Below are 17,274 nucleotides of genomic sequence, written 5' to 3'. Positions count from 1 at the left end.
GAATGGAGAAAGGGACCATAAAGCTGACCAGTTCTAAAATCCTTTATGTGGGGCTTCGATGTGCTTAAAGCCATCTCCCTAGTAAAATTTGGGACCATGCTGCCTGAATTTCTGCCAGCAATCCCAAAGAGTCAGGCAGCAGCTGGGAGTCTCACAGGTATATAGCAGCAACCAGAAGTGTGATGTAGGAGGGATCAATGGCTGGTGGGTATGGGGAACTTTTAAACTTTATCACAACAGTTCTGTGTCCCTTCCACACGACACCATGCTCATCTTCAGAGTGGCTTATCTCATCCTGGAGTTGATATGACTGTATTTTGCTATCGACTAGATGGACTGCTGCAGATTTGGGTTTGGATTTGGGTTCAGGAGTTCTGCCTTTATTGCTGCTCTAAAAGAAATTCTGCTGCTGGATCCCAAAAGCTTCATCTTGATTCACAAGATGTGGCTTTTCTTCTAGAGTATGTTCTAGAGATTTTTTCACCAAATCACTACCCTTGAGAAGCCACCCTTGAATTTGAAAGTAATAAGGTAATTTTTTACTCTATTAATTGCTATTGCAAAAAGATTTCCTTTTTCTTCAAGCATATCTTAATAACAAGTGATAATGAAAGAAGCTGCTCTGGGTTAGTTCAAACCAGTATTTGCTTGCCTTCTCATTCTGCAGGCTTTTCTATAGTCTTTTATAAAACTACTTTTTCACATAGTCTTATAGAGATGTCCTTTCTACAGTACTTCACTTTTAACCAACAGGGTAGCCTTTAACTCTTGAAGTCCTGAATACCCCCTGAGGTGTCCTAAATAGCAGGAATTCTCTGTGTTTGGGGATCAAATTTCAAGGTCTTTTCTCCTTTACTGTGTAAGAAAACTCCCACCAAACTGATAATCTAGGCCCTGTTTAGTAGTTCTGAATATTTAATCTGATGTTGGTTCTGTCTATTTTCTGCTTTATTCCTGTTGACTTCATAAGTAAAAGCTGGCAAGATTTGGCACAGTTATTTTGTAATTACAAGACTTTAAATTTCTTTTTCTTTGAATTTCACTGAGGCAAAAACAGATACTCATTGACATCAGCAGGAGCTTATAGGAATAAGGAAAGACTGAAAACAGTACGGTTCTAAAACTGTAGCTCTCCATCTAAAAAATGTATAATGTTATAGAAATCTTCAGTAGCCGAGGGAGGACTTGAAGAGTCAGAATTTGCCTATAGTGTCAGTTTTTATTCCTTTGACATTTTTCTCATCTTGGGTCTGGTTTTAGTCTTGCTGCCATGGCAACATACAGTGAGGCTGAAAGGTATTCCAGAGAAAAGGTCTCTCCATGCTGACAGGCAGCAGAATAGAGAAGAGGCCAGAGCTGCTCTGTACAGCTGTGAATAGCAATGGAGGAATGAAAGGGATCAAAAAATGGCTTTCTATTTGCATGTATACAGGCAAAACCATTAGTGCAAAAGTTCAGTGTAACAGCAAAAAACAGGTTAGTCATGAAAATAATTTTGGTTTCAGAGGGATACTAGCAGGATGATGTGACTTGTTAGCTTTGTTGCAAGGAAACAGACCAGGTTATCTTCCTCCTGTGTCTGTTCTCTTACCAGGTCAGCAGCATTGCTAAGTATACTAACTTCTTACACTTTTGGTTGTATCTCTGTTTTCCCCATGTTTTTTCAATGTGAATTGGGCCCCAAATACCCTAAGATCGATGTGTCTTCCTGAGTGTGGTCAGTCCTCAATTTCTGTGTTAGAAACTGACTGTGTTCACTATGGGCAGGAATGGTGCCTATTCAAAATCCTGTAAATATTACACTTTTATTATTATTCTAACGGTCTTGCGAGATGCTGCACACCCTCAAGCTCCAGGCAGAACAACAAGAATTTGAGAGGTCTCTTTAGAATTAGTGCTGTAGGTAACAGAGGAGAATCTGCCCGGGAAAGAAGACAGTCCAGGCCAATTGCAGATGTGGGTTTTCCAGCCATCCACGTACCCAGCTCCCATGCAAATGGTTAATTGGCACAAAGTTTCCGAGAGGATTTTGTCACAGCAGTTAGGTTAGCTGAGCACTTCTCCTGGCTGTTCTGCTGCCCGTGTAGATGTAGAACTTAGCAGCATGGTGTGGTGGTGGGCTTTAGTACTAGGTTAAATGTTGTGATAGATGATCTTAGAGGTCTTTTCAACCCTGAATGATTCCATGATTCTGTGACTTATGGTGCAAGCAGAATATTCCTATCATGAATGCAGATTGTTCCTGTGAAAATGTGCTGTGGTCTGTACAGGTTATTCCACTCACCCCCAAATAAAATAATTCCTGCCAGCAAATGGATGTTTTTGTCTGAATAACTCAGGGCAATTGTCAGTAATTGCACCCAAACAGTTTTTCTTCAAAAGCTTGTATAGAAGACTTAACCTGAGAAAGTATTGCAAACCAATACAGAAAAAATGAAGCTTAAAAAGGTCAGCATTTTTCCCAGTGAAATACTATTTTATCATGTTGCATAAACATGAGAGAGACATTTTGAGATTAGTGAGGAGGAGGAAATATGCCAGCAAAACAATAGGACTAAATTTTGACAGATGTCACTTTGAGCAGTAGGCAGACAGTGATTAGTGCAGAGGAGCTCAGTGACTGCTCACCATGTGTGCATCCCCGGGGGGCTGCATCCAGGTAGCCTGTTCGGCCCCTTGGCTTAGCCTGAGCCAATTAACAGGGCTGTGGCAAGTGCAGCGTAAAAGGGGGGTTTACTTTTCCTCTGTGCACTCCATGCCCTAACACACTGGTAAAATCTGCATGGAGTAGTATACTAACCAGTTCACCTGCCTCAGAGCGGCCGGAAAGCTAAAAAACTATTGTCCTTGGCTACTTGGGTTTCCTCCCTTCCACAGACCAAAGCTAAACAAACATAGTCCAGAAGACACAAACTACATACGGTTTTTCTTTGGATGGACTGCTGTGTTCAGGAAAAAAAGCCCTATATTCCAATGACATGAAAGCAAACTCTTCTGGTCTGAGAAGAGTTTCTGCAATTATAATGCAGCTCACAGTTCATATTAAAGAGACCATAGCTTTATAATAGACCACAGCAGTAAGTCTAATAAAAATGATCTTGCCTTATGGCTCTAATGAAAGCTGTAGTATTAAAGCTTTGCTTATGGGGTAGCTCAGCTAGAACAGACTGCAGCATGCATCTTTTTCTTCATTACTGCATACAAATGATGCTTAAATATTATTGATATTAGTGTTTGTAATTCTAATGGAGATAGCTCTGGGCTCATTGAAATAGTGGCTCTTATGAACAGCAACAGAAAAGAACCAGTCTTAAAATGAAAAATGGGCACATTTTTAATTCAGATTATTCTTTCATAAATCTGAACAAGATTTGGATCATTACCTGTGACACTTGGGTTGCCAAAGTAACCTTGACTAGCCAGCTGATGTTTGCACACCGTGTGACACTATCACCATGGAGATCCCGTCCATGTGATTTTGCAGACATGATGCAGTTGCAGGCTCCTCAGACACGCGACAGTGAGATAGAGAGGAATTAATTAGGGGTAAGGAATGCTTTTGCAGGCAGCATTTCTCCCTGTCAGAGAGCAAGCCTGCACAGATGTACCGCAGAAGCTAAATTTCCTATTGTTTTAGCTGCATAAGAGAGTAGGGTGAGAGTACTAAGAGGAAGCTCTCTTGACTTTCACAAGGAAAATTCTGAATTCTCCTAACAGCAAGTTCATTCTCTGCTGAGATCGGAGAAGTGGTCACAAAGTACTGATCCATGCAAAAAACATGTTTGAAGGATGATACTTATTTACAGAATGCGTGTTCAGGGAATCAAAGCCTGTTGAACACTGGTAATATTCCTTTATCAGCTGAGACTTTCAGCCTCTCCCAATACCTGCCCTTCTCATGCACGTGCAACCTAGTGGTGTCAGGGAAATTACACCAGTAATTTCAAGGAGTGGGAGTGAAATCTGTTCCCATACATAGAATATATCAAAACTAGCTGCCATTTCCTTTGTGTGCTTTCCTCTCCAGCATCTACCAAAACTCACAGTAGCACTTCAAAGTATATTTTGGATCTATTCTGCAGAACAGTACCAAATTAAGGACTGCTGAATGTTAGAAAGATTCCTTGAGATAATCTCTTTTCTCTTTTCCTGGGTATAAAACCAAGGCTTCTCGTTTTAAGTTCTAGTATATGCGTGTATGTTCAGACAATTATCTAAATCTCTTCACTAGTTCCTGCATTTCTTGTATTTGGCCCCTATGTTATTGCTCTTTATTTGTCATGAACTTGAAAGTTGACAATAGAGGTTGTTTGGTTTTTAAACAAACAAAACCAAAAGCAGACAACCTCAGAGAAAAGATGTGATTCTGTTTCTGGTGGTTACACAGGCAGTATGTGTGATCCCTCCTTTCTTGCAGTATTCTTTGGAGACCGGAATTAAGAGAGCCCCTGAATAAGGATATTATGCTTTTGCAAAATAGTTTGTTCCACCTCTTTTCTTTATCTGTGAAATTGGCTGTACAATGACAGATGGTTGTACGGTGCCGTTCCTATTGCTGCATAGTACAGCTGTGATTGGCATGCTGGGCTATGGGCAGGTGGGGGCTCTGTGGGCATGGGGTGCACACCCCTAAGAAGACACAGTCCCTCCTTCAGAAGCTGTCCAAGAGCCAGTAAGTGCGGGAGCATGGGGTAACAAATGACTATGGCATCTGTGGTCTGCTTCTCAAATCATCAGCTGGTTTCAGCCTCCCATATGCCCACCAAAAGAAATTTAGGAAGAGTTTGAAGGGGGTAGTGACACTGCCAATTTGAGGATTACTATTCAGAATCACTAAAGCAGCATCTTTGTAGATGTCTTTGCTGGACAATCTCCTATGTGTAAACGCAGTACAGGAAAAAATATGTGGGCGGTTAAAGTAATGGATTTCAATGGATGAAGGCACTATTTCAGGGCTAGAGTGGAACAGTCATGACATGCTGGAAGGTTTGTACATTTTCAATGTATGAACAGAGGACAAAAGGTGGTTCTTTGAGATGGTGTGTGGAAATAAACAGCGATATTGAACCTAAAGGTGTGGAACTAATGAGAGGGAAAAATTACGGTTGTAGATCATAGACTAAATTGATGCTGTGCCCATCTGGAAGTGAGGGACGTACCCTTTTTTTGGGTACTGGTCACCTTGTTTACAACATACGGTGATATAGAGGGTAGAACGATTGGTGAGCAGGGTAGATTACAGAGATGATTGAACTACTCTTGTGGCTTGGATGAAATTTGTATCTTTGGCATAAGATTCTTTAGCCTTCCATACTATGGCCTAATTTACCAAAAAGAGGAAAGGATTTCTTTGCTGTAAGTAGAAATCATGTCATATATTTCAGGGAAACCTACTGTCAGTAGAGAGGCCCAAGAAAAGAAAGTACACAATCCTCTGCCACGATCCAGTAAACATGCTGGAGTGAAAGGTTAAGGAAGAAGCCTGCAAAGATGAAATTGTGATCCTGTAGCTAGCAGTTTGAGCAATAAACTGGGTTAAACCTCAAGGAGTTAAAAGAATATCATTTCTTCTACTTCACCAGTGTCTTTCAATTCTCAATTTTGTTTTCCTAAAATAAATATATAACTTCACTAAAAATGTTGATAAAACTTATACTACAGAGCTGAACAGAGCCAAATTTGCAAATGGATTGTATATAGAACATTCTCTGAGCAGTCACATGAAGGCATTTCTGCCCTTCCTCTCCTACCAAGGTCTGTTGGCAGTAATTGTTGCTCTTCTCAGTGTGGTACACAATGCAGTTGGACAGAAATGGCTCTAATCCAAGAGAAGCTCTGAGATCCCAGCCATAATATCCCCTCAGGAAAATATACATGAATTGGCTTTGTCACAGCAGGCTCTCTTTGCCAGCTTTGTTGTTTTTATCCTGTGTTTGTATCAAGACTTCTCTGAAGAATTCGGCTTGGGCATTAGGAGCATAACATCTCTTTAAATGTGCAGGTATGTGTTAATAGATTAAAATTTGCTAAGAAATGGAAACGCTGCTCAATTGCCTATAATGCTAACACAATGCAATGGTTCTGTACATTCCCAGTTAAGCTCTATATACTGTATATTCTGTATATACTGGGTCCAGCAGAATGGTATGAGTAAGGAGCAGAAGGATGGTTCATAGAACTCGGAAACCATGCAGCACTTGGGGAGTTTAACAGCAAATAGGAATTTTGAATTTTCTTACAGGGCCTGGTAAGCATGTGTTGCAAAGGACCTCGAGGTACATTAGTTTAGTCAGTCTAGGCTGTGTTTTTTTGTATTACAGATGACCTCATTATTGCATAGGTCTTAATTTCCAGATTTATTGTCATTGCTGAAAAATACCCGAATGAGGACATATCCACGGCCGTGCCATTTGTTTAGCTGAAAGGGATGGGAGAAACACACTTGTTCAAAATTGTTTCTTCAATTATAAAAGGATATTCCCTAAAGCAAATGCAAATTATTTCCAACTGGGTTAGAAAATTTCTCTTCCTGTGTTTATTATCATTTTCCATTAGACTGAACAGATAGTGAAAGCTAATTCTGCTCTAGAGAATGTTTAAAAAAACAATACGTCAACCTAAAGTAGTATTGATGCAAAAGTGCATTTGAGGGAAAAGGCAAACTTGGGATTCCTTTTACTTCTCCTTTGCTATTAATCATTTTCCTCTACTACTGCCTAGGAGGGTTTATGTTTGATTCATGGAACAGTGCATGGCTGTGCAGCATTATGTTTTTTTCTTGTTTTTCAGTGATAGGTTTGCCAACTTTCTTTACATACATAAATAACACAAAGTTGGAAGCATTTTCCAATTGTCCACTAATGTGTAAAAACAGTTCTGATTCCAGTGCAGAGCTCTACGATACATATTGTATGTAGTTGGTGCCTCTCAAGTCTTAAATCCGTAGTTCAGCATTAGTTTAGACACAAACGCTATAAGGATTGAGTTACACTCATCGGACAACAGAGTTTTTGTCCTTTATTCCAATAGATACTGTTTAAATTTGATAAGCATTCCCTTGCACTATTTCAATCTGAGTCCTCTGCTGATGCGACTGCATAAGAAATTGAATTAACTCATCCATTTAGAAAAAGTCTGATTCATTTACTTTGATTTGAACTGACAAATGTGAATAACAACCAATATAGAACAATTGGTGAAAAGTAATGTAGGGACATGCTTCTATAAGAAGAAGGAAACCTTTTTGATCCTTGCTACTGGAAGGGATACCTTTTTTGAAGTAAACCTCAGTCACTTCAGTGAATTCCCATTAAATTTCAGGGCTACCACATGCCTCACTGTACTACTGATGAAACCTGGAGTATTTTCCGAAGTGCAGGGGTGATCCACCATCCTCATTGGTAACGGGCAAACACTCAGACACAGACTTAGCCCAAGCTCCATACTGCACTCCAGGAAAGGCAGACTATGCTGAGCACTTAAATGTTCACTTGGAAAAGCAAATGATTTTATAGTCTAAGTAGAACAACTTAAACCTCAACCATACTTGCTTAGTAAAGAAGGTTTTTTTAATGTTCTCTCTTCTCTGTAGTGGAAGAGGGAATGGTTTTAATATTCAGGCACATTGGGGAAAGAAGTACTTGCAGTCATGGTTGAATAAGTGGACTGTTAGCAGCCGTAAACTTTAAAACAGAAAAATGACTCTTTTATGAAATAGCTTATGGTGTTGCACTAGTACAAAATTTGACTAACAGGGTAAGAGAGTTGCAAATGACACTAAAGTATACAGATGTTATATCAGCTCTTCAACCTTTTAAATATTTTAATAGTTTCATCTGGATCCTGTAGTCACTACTATGGTTAAAAATCGTATTGTTCCCTTTTCCTCTGCCTGCTGTTTGCATTTGCAAGCTACTTATGAGTGTCCTGGAAACAACTGAACCTTTCTCCAGAGTCTTAAACTTGATACTGTACACGCAAAAAATGCAGGGAAAGCACATTTTCTGAGATTTGCCTTGCTAACTGTGATATGGTAGAGATTAAAGTAAATGTTGCATGCTTTGCTTTCTACATGATGTTATGGTAATAAATTTCAAAGATAGGCAAATGTATTTGCCAATTTCTCCAATTTTGTCTTATCCATGAGGGTTTTTCGTGCTATGCTGTAGACTCCTAAAAGCTTGATTTGACTAATGAGATTTATTTAAAAAAAAATACCTGCTGCTGTTTCAGAGTCTCTTTTGGATATTCTTGAAAGAATATTGTCCATATTGCAGAACAATTCTTATAGGATAGTTAGGTATTGTTTATGCGGTAAAGTAACTTAATAAAAGTTATTGTTATCTTGTGGTCTACATTCAGAGGTCAACCTTTTAACCAGTAGGATTCATAGGACAGGGTTCTCCAAGGTTAATTTACAATTATGTCCTAAGTCAGAAAGTCTTTTTTTTTTTTTTTAGTGCATTTTTTCTTTTGTTCTGATAGATCTTTTTAAGTCTGGTGTTTACTAATTGAGTGAACCACTTGGCAAAATTAAGGTTATAATATTGAGTTCACTGCAGCCAGCTCTTAAAATAAGGCTGACAGATGGTAGAGACATTTTGTGCCCAGCATCCATTAAATTTAATTGAAACTTGAAAGCCATATTTGCTTAGTATCTTTAAACATCTCACACCACTTTCTGTATTGGACATTCAATAATGATTTTGGGTGCCTGGACCCCAGTTCAAGCTTTTAAGTATATTGTGAGACCCACATGTTCCCAAGTCAGCACGTTTTTTCAAACTTCTATGTCATTTTTCTTAAAATATTCAATAAAACTATGTCACAGATGGCAGATCCTATTAACATTAAACTCTTTCTTGTCTCAACATATCCTGTTATGCCAGCAAAAAATTATGTGATGAGGATATGAAACAGCCTTTATGTGTACGTTTTCAATTCCTGAGGTTTCCCACCATGATAGTGAGAAACACACACACAATTTCAGTTCATCAACACTGAGCCCCCACGAGTTCTAAAACTTCCCATGTAAAAATAAGTTCCTCTCCAGAGCATTAGTAAAAAGAAGTTTTTGTTCCTTTCTCGCATGTGCTAATTGCTGCCAGCTGTTAAATGTCTAGTGGTATTGGTAAGACACTACTTATTAGAAAAAAAAAAAAAGTGGGTGGAAAAAAAGGTAAGAAATACACACTTAATGCAATGATAACCAAAATATTTCATTAATTACAGCTACTGCCTGGACATGCCGTTCTCTCTATAGGAAGACAGAAGATACTAATTGACCATCACAGGTCAATTCAAAAAAACATTTTATATTTTCAGTGAAAGTAAAATTTCTTCACAAATATTCTGCAAAGAAAAAATAAATAATCTAACCAAACCCTGTAAGGATTAACTCCCTGAGTTACATACTACACTATTCAGGAACTATCATTAAGACTTGCATCCCATTTTGGCAAACACAATACAAAAATCAAGCCTTAAAAATTCATTAAAAACCATATAACTGTATATTAATTTTGTTAAAGCAGCTGATTGAGTGGCATTAAACATACTCTTTGGAAGAATGGAATTCAGTCTTTTCAATGAATGTGTACCCGTAAATTATCAATATGTTATCTTTCTTTCAGGTGAAGGAGGCTATGCAGAGAATCCATGACCGAGGTAATATAGGAAAACTAATTCTGGATGTGGAGAAAGCACCCACTCCCCTGGTGAGTGCAAAGCACTAAATACATGGCATACAGTCACACCAGGTAAAGTGTGGTAATGACCTTTGGAGAAATATCCTTCACAATTTTTTTGTGTAATGTTTTCTTCTAAATCCTAAATAGAACCAATAATAATAATTTATATTTTTAACTCAAGGTAAAATGAAGTTGTAATTCTTCCAGTCCCAGCAGTTAATTTTCTATGCAGTATGGCTGTCTGCCTCACTGAGAAAGTGTCTGCAAGTCTTAAATCAGGATAAAACCACCACATCTATTTTTGTCCCTGTGACAGAAAACAAATACACGTTTCAAGAAACACAAAATTCCTGTCTTAATAAGTAGATGGAACAGAAAAAGACACAATCAATATTACTTCAGTGTATGAACATAGAAGTGCTTTCTGATTGCCATACAAAAGTCAGGCAATACCTTTGGTAGGAATTTCTTTTACTTCTCTGACAGTTTATGAAGTATAATACCTAAACACTTTCTTTTGGAAGTGTTCTGAAGCAGGATAGTTGTGATGGAGCTCTGTTCCACTGCTTTTGGAGCGTTTGACATGTTAGTGAAATATTACAGAGAGCTATTGTGAAGGAAAGACATGCCCACGCCTAAGTCTTGGCTGATGATGTGGAAAAAAAACAGTAAAAAAGGTAATGAAAAATTGACTTCAAATGGACACTGAAGTATGAAGTTTGCTTTCAGACCTGAAATATCTCCTGTTCTGAAAGAACAGAAAAGAACCTGGAATTACAGTTAAGCTCTTGCTCACTTTTACTCTGAAATTGGCCCCAAATCCCCTACAAGATCCCTGCAAGGAAGAGGAATGCTTTGGGGACCTCACATATGAAAGTTAGGCATTATTTTGTGGCTCAGTTGCACCTTAAAACTGTAAAGAGAATCCCTAACACAACATTAATACATTCATTCCGTCTGTCCTCTTATTATTGTACGTTCACAGTAGCCATTGGTTAGAAGGTGAGAACAAATCTGTTACACTTCCATGAAAGGGTGTTAATTAAAGATATGGGTAAGTTCAGAGCATTGCTTTTTTTCTATTAAAATCAGGTTGTCTTTGAGATTTTTATTTTTATTTCCAGCAAAGGCTAGTAGCAATGAAACAGAGAAGGTACAATTTGACTGCATTTCTCATTAAAAAATAAATTTAATGGTTGTGAAATAGTTGTAGGGTAATACAAGAATCTTCTTGTGTCCTAACAGATAATGTTAGTGTGTAACCATCACCTGTCTAGTAAACCAGACTCTTCTTGTGCCACCAGATAAAAGTCAAACTGATGAGGTGAAGTACAAGAGGGTCTTGCACCTTTACACAGCTTGTAATAGATATTCTCGTATAAAAAAATATGATGTTCTCCTTATATGCTGTCATGAACTACTAATTTCTGCAGTTTCCTACCACTTGTACAGGCATCTTCAATCAAATAAGGAAATGCAGTTTCTCCTCACTCATGTATCCAAGCTATGCGCTATGTCAATAGTCAGGTAGATTCTCCCAGTATCTGCATATCCCCTGCCTTAAAGTTTTTAAGTCATTATTTTTTGTATTAAGCAGTTGCTGTTAGTTAGTTTAGTTAGTTAGTTAGTTTTCATGACACCATGCCTCATGTGGGACCAGATCCCATCCATGAGCTTCATTAAAGAACCATAGTACCTATTTCTGAAAGAGCAAGCGCAGAAGGATTTGTGAAACAGGGGTTCCGTGCATTTTGTGGACTTCCTACACAGTTGAATTTTCTTTTTGAGAGCCTTAATACTATTTTGCTACAGGTATGCAGATCAAAGTTCACTTGTACAATTGTCCTAAAAAACAGCTTTTGGTTACATAATATAGCTGTAATCCATGAGATAACAGTTTAAAATTTGAGCTGAAAGCAATACAGTGCCTACAACAGTTTTGCCCAGACAGAACGTTTGTTTTATTGTTGCATCCCTGTCTTCTTTCATTTTTAAAGTCACTTTTTCAGGTGAATCAAACTGAAATAAGATAGGATAAAGCAATGTGATAGATGCTCTGATTTTCTTCATCTTTCATCCTTCAGATGGCCAATGACAGCACAGAGACGAGTGAGGCTGGAGAAGAGGAGGAAGATCACGAAGGGGACAATGAGAATAAAGAGCGCATGCCATTCATCCAGTAGCAGCCAGAGGTGATGGACGCAGAAAGATTGTTTAAGTAGAAGGGAACGAGACTGGGAAATCTATTCTGTGCATCAGTGAACAAATGCTGTAGTACAGTGTGTGTTGTATTTGTCTGCAGTCAGCTGAGCTATGAGCTGTTGATCATTGTTGTTTTGAACTCAAGTGCCATTCTCATCCAGTGCAGTATTATGACATTCCTGTGTAATACCCACTTTCCCTGTAGGAGTCCCATGGATTTTTGTTTCAGTTTAAAAGCCTCATTAATATACTGTGTAATTTTAGATGGGCATCTTTCTCATGCAGATTCCAACATTTTGCATAAAGTTATTTGAGGGGGGCGGGTGGGTTTTTTTTGCAAGTTAACAACCACAGTAACAACAAAAATCCCCCACTTGCTGTCTGGAAAATTCTTCTAAATGGAGAGAGGATTTTAAGTTTGTGGATTTTCAGTGTTAAAATAGTTTTCCTTTTATGAACCACAGATAAAAGTTGCAAAAAAAAAAGATGAGGTTATTTTCCTTTATCATGCTTCCTCATCTTATAAGCAATCCTATCTTCATTTTCAAAAATACCTCGTTTAGAATTGTGGAATCTGAAATCGTGCAAGAAATCATTAATTGAGAGACTTTGATTAGTATTGTATAATCATGTTAATCGTCAGCAGCAGTAAACACTTCATTCAAAGTGCCAGCTACCTTGCTTTTCTGTTGATCTCCTGAGTTATCGCCCCATATGTTCTAGGCAACGAAAGGTCAGGGAGGCGCTCTTTTTAGACCCTGAACAATTAGCGTTGTTACTGACAGTTCAACAACATCTTCTGCTTAGGACACATTGACTCATCTGTGTTTAAAATCCAAAATATTTTTAAATTACATTTTTAAATCCTATCAGTAAGGATCACTGTTCAGTATGTGGAAAGAAATTTATTGGCAGAGTTTACTGCTCTGAAATCAGTATGTATTGATCAACTGTCGAGCTAGAGCTGAACTCTTACAGCAGTTAACCCTTTAAAAAATTACTTGTACACCTTAATCCCATCAGAAATTATGCACAGGGTAACTTTATCTAGGTGAATAATTCCATTAAAAGCTCTGCTCCATATGTACAGTTATGTCTGTGATTATTTGAAGGATCAAGTGTTCAACGACCAGCTAGTCTATCTACCTCCCACTAGTGGAAACTATGTCTATACATGACAAAAGTAAATATTTTTCCTTGTCTTTCACCTATCCAAGCAGCAGCTACTCAGGTCCTCAATGGTCTTGTTAAAATAATTATTTTAAAATGACTGCAACCACCTTCAGTAGAAATGCTAAAAGAACACCAGAGACCTTGTATAATGCCATGTATCTTTGAATTAATATATTTTTAGCAAAACTAAGTATTTCTCCAAGCATGGCTAGTTCACCTAAATCTACAAGTATCTAATAGTGATAGAAGTATAAAAATAATTAGAAAAGAGAAGTTGGAGAGCTTCTCAGGCTTTTCTCAATGTGAAAGGAATTGTGAGTCTGGATGACTTTTATGTGTGGTTTTAGGGGACTCTCTCTGGTTCTGTTTTGTTTTTCGTTTGTTTAATATTTGCTGCCTGAGTATTAATGTCCATCTCCTTACACTGTGCTCATGAAGTTGCTGTTCTAATACTAGATAATTGTGCAGAACGGTCATTCTGAATAAGTTTCCCTTGAGTTAAACAAATTCAAAAATAACAAGAAGAAATAACTCTGGAGAAAAATGTCAAAAAAGCTTTTGTCGAAATATTAGTTAAAAAAAAAAACAGATTTCTATAGATGTTGATGCAGAACTTCATTATAGTTGATTTTCTTTTCATGTTGGACTTATCTACACTTCCAGTGCCATATCAGACCCAAACAGGAACTCTATACACAGAAAATATATATATTCAATGAGAGTTTTCCATGTTTTGGGATTGCCAACTGAGCTTTTAAGAAAGGCCATTAAGTTTTCACAATTCATAAGCTGACAACAGTAGGAAACATGCCCAATTTTGTTTTGTAGTTAGTGTAATGATGTTGTCCTGCAACAAACCTTAACATAACTAGGAGCTTTGATTTGACGCCAAAGTGAGCAATATTGCTGGTGACCTTTGAGCTGGCAGTAAAGTGGCATTCTCAAGGCCTTAAATTAGTAGGGCAAGCAGAATAGCAAATCCATTCTTCTGTTATAAACCACAGTATGGTTGGCTCTACAGTTAAATTTCCCTTCAAGATATATAGAGATGGGTGGTCATGGCCACAGACATCATAGGGACAACAATCAAATGAAATCATTTTGGCTATTTCTTTCTGGTTTTGTTAGCAAGGCAAAAATACTCTTCATGCTAATTCATACCAATTTTAGGGCCATTTTCTGATCAGCAGAATGTCAGGTAATTGCAGTGAGTACAAAGGAGTACTTCGAGATCTACCTAAGCACTACACAGATCAGTATTACAATCACTAAGCTAAACTCTACTCTGTGTTTTCCTGGTGTTAATAGGGTGTATATGAAGGTTACTACTGAAATGAATGGAAAGTTTTCAGGTACTTATTCTGGAAGCTAGCAGAATTTGGCCCACAAGCCCTAAATACTAGAGTACCACAAACAGGTTTGAAGCGGTAGAGGGCATGCTATACAAAATGATGGTGAATGATTGTTACTGAACGAGTCTTATTGCAAGAGAAATGAAGGTTCGTGTTTACTACTAACATTGTTGTTTAAACAATTCTAAGACAATTGGATAGTTTCTTCAAGTGAAACAAAGTATTTCTCAATTTGCCTTAAAGGAACTGTGAAAGCTTCTCTTTAACTTAAGCCTGATTGAAGTGAACTGAAACACTGTTTAACTGTATTTGTTGCTTTAGAGCTTTTGTTATATTGTGCCTACAAAGCAAATTATGTTTACATAAAAATATAAATAAAATATCGAGCATAGCATTATCCGTGGCTTACATGTTTTATTATAATACAATGTTCGCATTAGGGAACTGACTTGGAATTGGTTAAGAGGAAAATCTGAGGTTTCATTTTCTGTTTTGGTCACTGAGGGATAAACAAAGATTTATTTTTCTTTATTACAGAATACATCAAGGTTATTAAAATGGCTGAGTGTGCTACTTTACAGAACATTAACAATTTAGTATAAAATATTAAATGTTACAATCTAAAAACTTCAAAACATTATATAGGCACCATTCATGAAGTGTTCAGTGAAGAGTATTATTTTGATAGGGGTTAAAACTAATATCCAGAATTTTTGCACTCAGATTGCACTGAGAAAAAGGCTTGAACACGTAAGTTATTCTCAGAGTGAAAGTTCCTTGTAGAAGTCAAGGTTCCCTAAGGAAATAATCATAAAAACAGGATCCAAACAGCCTCCACCAAATGAGCTGGTAGAAAGCACAAGGACATGAATCCTGCTATCCCTGGGTCGTGGACTTACTTAACTCAGGGCTGCAAGGAGGTGGTTCAATTCACATGAGATCTAAGATTACCTCTCCTGAAGACAGTTCTTACAGTTTCTTTCAGAGAACTGATTATGGTTACCATACCTTACAGGTAATCTCAAGTTTATACTTGAGTACATGTCTTCAGAGATCTCCCTGCATGAAAGGAAGAAATGGTTCGATGAACTTCAGTTTAATATCTGAACAAAGAGAAAATGTTAGCTTTGGTTAATTCCTGTCATGCCAGACTTGTTCTAAAGCCTATGTCCCTGAAAAATCTCACTTCAGTAGTTACTGGATCTGCCCTATAAAAAAGGCAGTTCTAAATCTAAAAGCACGCATGAAAAGATGCTGATGGAGAAAAAGGAGCAGAATAAATTTCTGCCCTCTGTTTTCCAGTCTTAATAAGCAAATAATGATCGGTGCATCCCTAATCATAGCATCAGAATAAGGCTGAAAGCAAACAGCCTTTTGACAACTCTCTGTGATTACTAACAAAGCTCTGCCTTTTACCAGCTTTCCCTCTGGGCCATCTATACAAGATTGTCATACACACAGATGCTGCTACCAGGCAAGCAGGGATGCAGACTTTGCATGGCATCTGGCCAGAGAAAATGCAAAAAAATCATCTTAGTATGCTGAGTATCCCAGGTCTTCACCTCATTCCCTCTTTTTGTGCTTCACTCATTTTCTGTGAGCTTAGTCATTAATCTTGGTGGGTTTTGCCAAAACATATTCCCCTACTATGGACGTGACATCCAGCACACACAGCACAACAGCTTGGGCTCCTACAGAACCGTGCGGGAGTGTCCCCTGCAGCCCCTGAGTCCCTCGGTGTGAGCAAGTGTTTTGTTTCACTACAAGAAGAGCCAAAACAATCAACGCCCTATAACTGATATCTGCATCAAGACATCTCTTTTCCAAGCAATTTTTAACATCTAGGCAGACATATTAATGTTTTCTTCTGAGAGAACAGGTTAGAGGATAAATGCAAATGTAGCTTTATCTCCTCAGTCGGAGCTGTCGTGCTGATTGATTGCCTTCAGCTGATCCAAACTAAACCATTCCTTTTGTGTCTACCTGGGCTCTCTCTGTCAAACACATGCAGCAAATGGCACGGTTTTCTGAACACTGGCCTGATCACTGCCATTTCTAACAATGCTGTGTTGGGCACCTCACCACCAGGATACTGTTCAGTAACTGGAAGGTGTGAACACAGTGAAGATAATACACAATTAGAGTATAAATGTAGGAAGAGAATTAATCATGTACAGCTCTGCCCAGGAGTAACAAATGAGTAGAATTTGCAGAATACTATCTGTTGATTTATTTGTATGTTTTACATCTATTAACCATATGCCTGATTTGATTAATATATATTTGTGGTGATTATATTTCTCTTCTAAGGATGCTTAAACTCCTTCAGCAGTGTTTAAAGACCACATCCATATTCTCTAAGGATGATGAAGAAGAAGCCGTTTGTCAAACATTCAGCACTTTCTCCATCAGTTCCCAGGGTTGTAAAAATGGACACTTTCTTCATCCAGTCTGATTCCTGCCCTCCTTCATTCATCAAAAGCATTTTTCAGGAAACCTAACAGCCTGCTAAGCAGTTCAGACTTTTCCTCTGGTAAGAGTAACTTTACATTCCAGTAGCTACTTTGCATCCCTGGTTAAGGAGAGAAAGCTGAGAAAGAGTTGGTACTACCTTAAATTTGTACATACAATCATGCTTTGGACACAGATTCTCTTGTATTGAAGTTTTGACTGCAAAAACACAGGTAAGAGTATGTATTAGGTGTTTGAAATTTTGGTACTTATTATTTGGGATCTTCTCCTATTCAAGGTTGGTATTGGAGATAATAGTCTCTTCATGTCAGGAGCTGTATATTGCTTATAAATGAGGGCATACTTACTGTGTTTTGCTTTTTTTTTTTTTTAAATAAATTCCAATT

General features: G+C 37.9%; 1 protein-coding gene across 1 annotated transcript in view; it reads left to right on the top strand.

Moving 5' to 3' along the window:
- VAT1L (vesicle amine transport 1 like) overlaps positions 1-14,810 on the top strand; it is a 53,968-nt gene extending 39,158 nt beyond the window's left edge. The window contains exons 8-9 of the mRNA XM_080552303.1: positions 9,633-9,716; positions 11,774-14,810. Of these exons, the coding sequence (XP_080408429.1) occupies positions 9,633-9,716; positions 11,774-11,872 (183 nt within the window). The 3' untranslated portion in view covers positions 11,873-14,810. The remainder of the gene's footprint in view (positions 1-9,632; positions 9,717-11,773) is intronic.
- Positions 14,811-17,274: the final 2,464 nt, after the last annotated feature.

The sequence above is a fragment of the Anser brachyrhynchus genome (assembly GCF_964034855.1).
Source record: "Anser brachyrhynchus genome assembly, chromosome: 12".
NCBI lineage: Eukaryota > Metazoa > Chordata > Aves > Anseriformes > Anatidae > Anser > Anser brachyrhynchus.
This window is presented reverse-complemented; position numbering and strand designations above follow the sequence as displayed.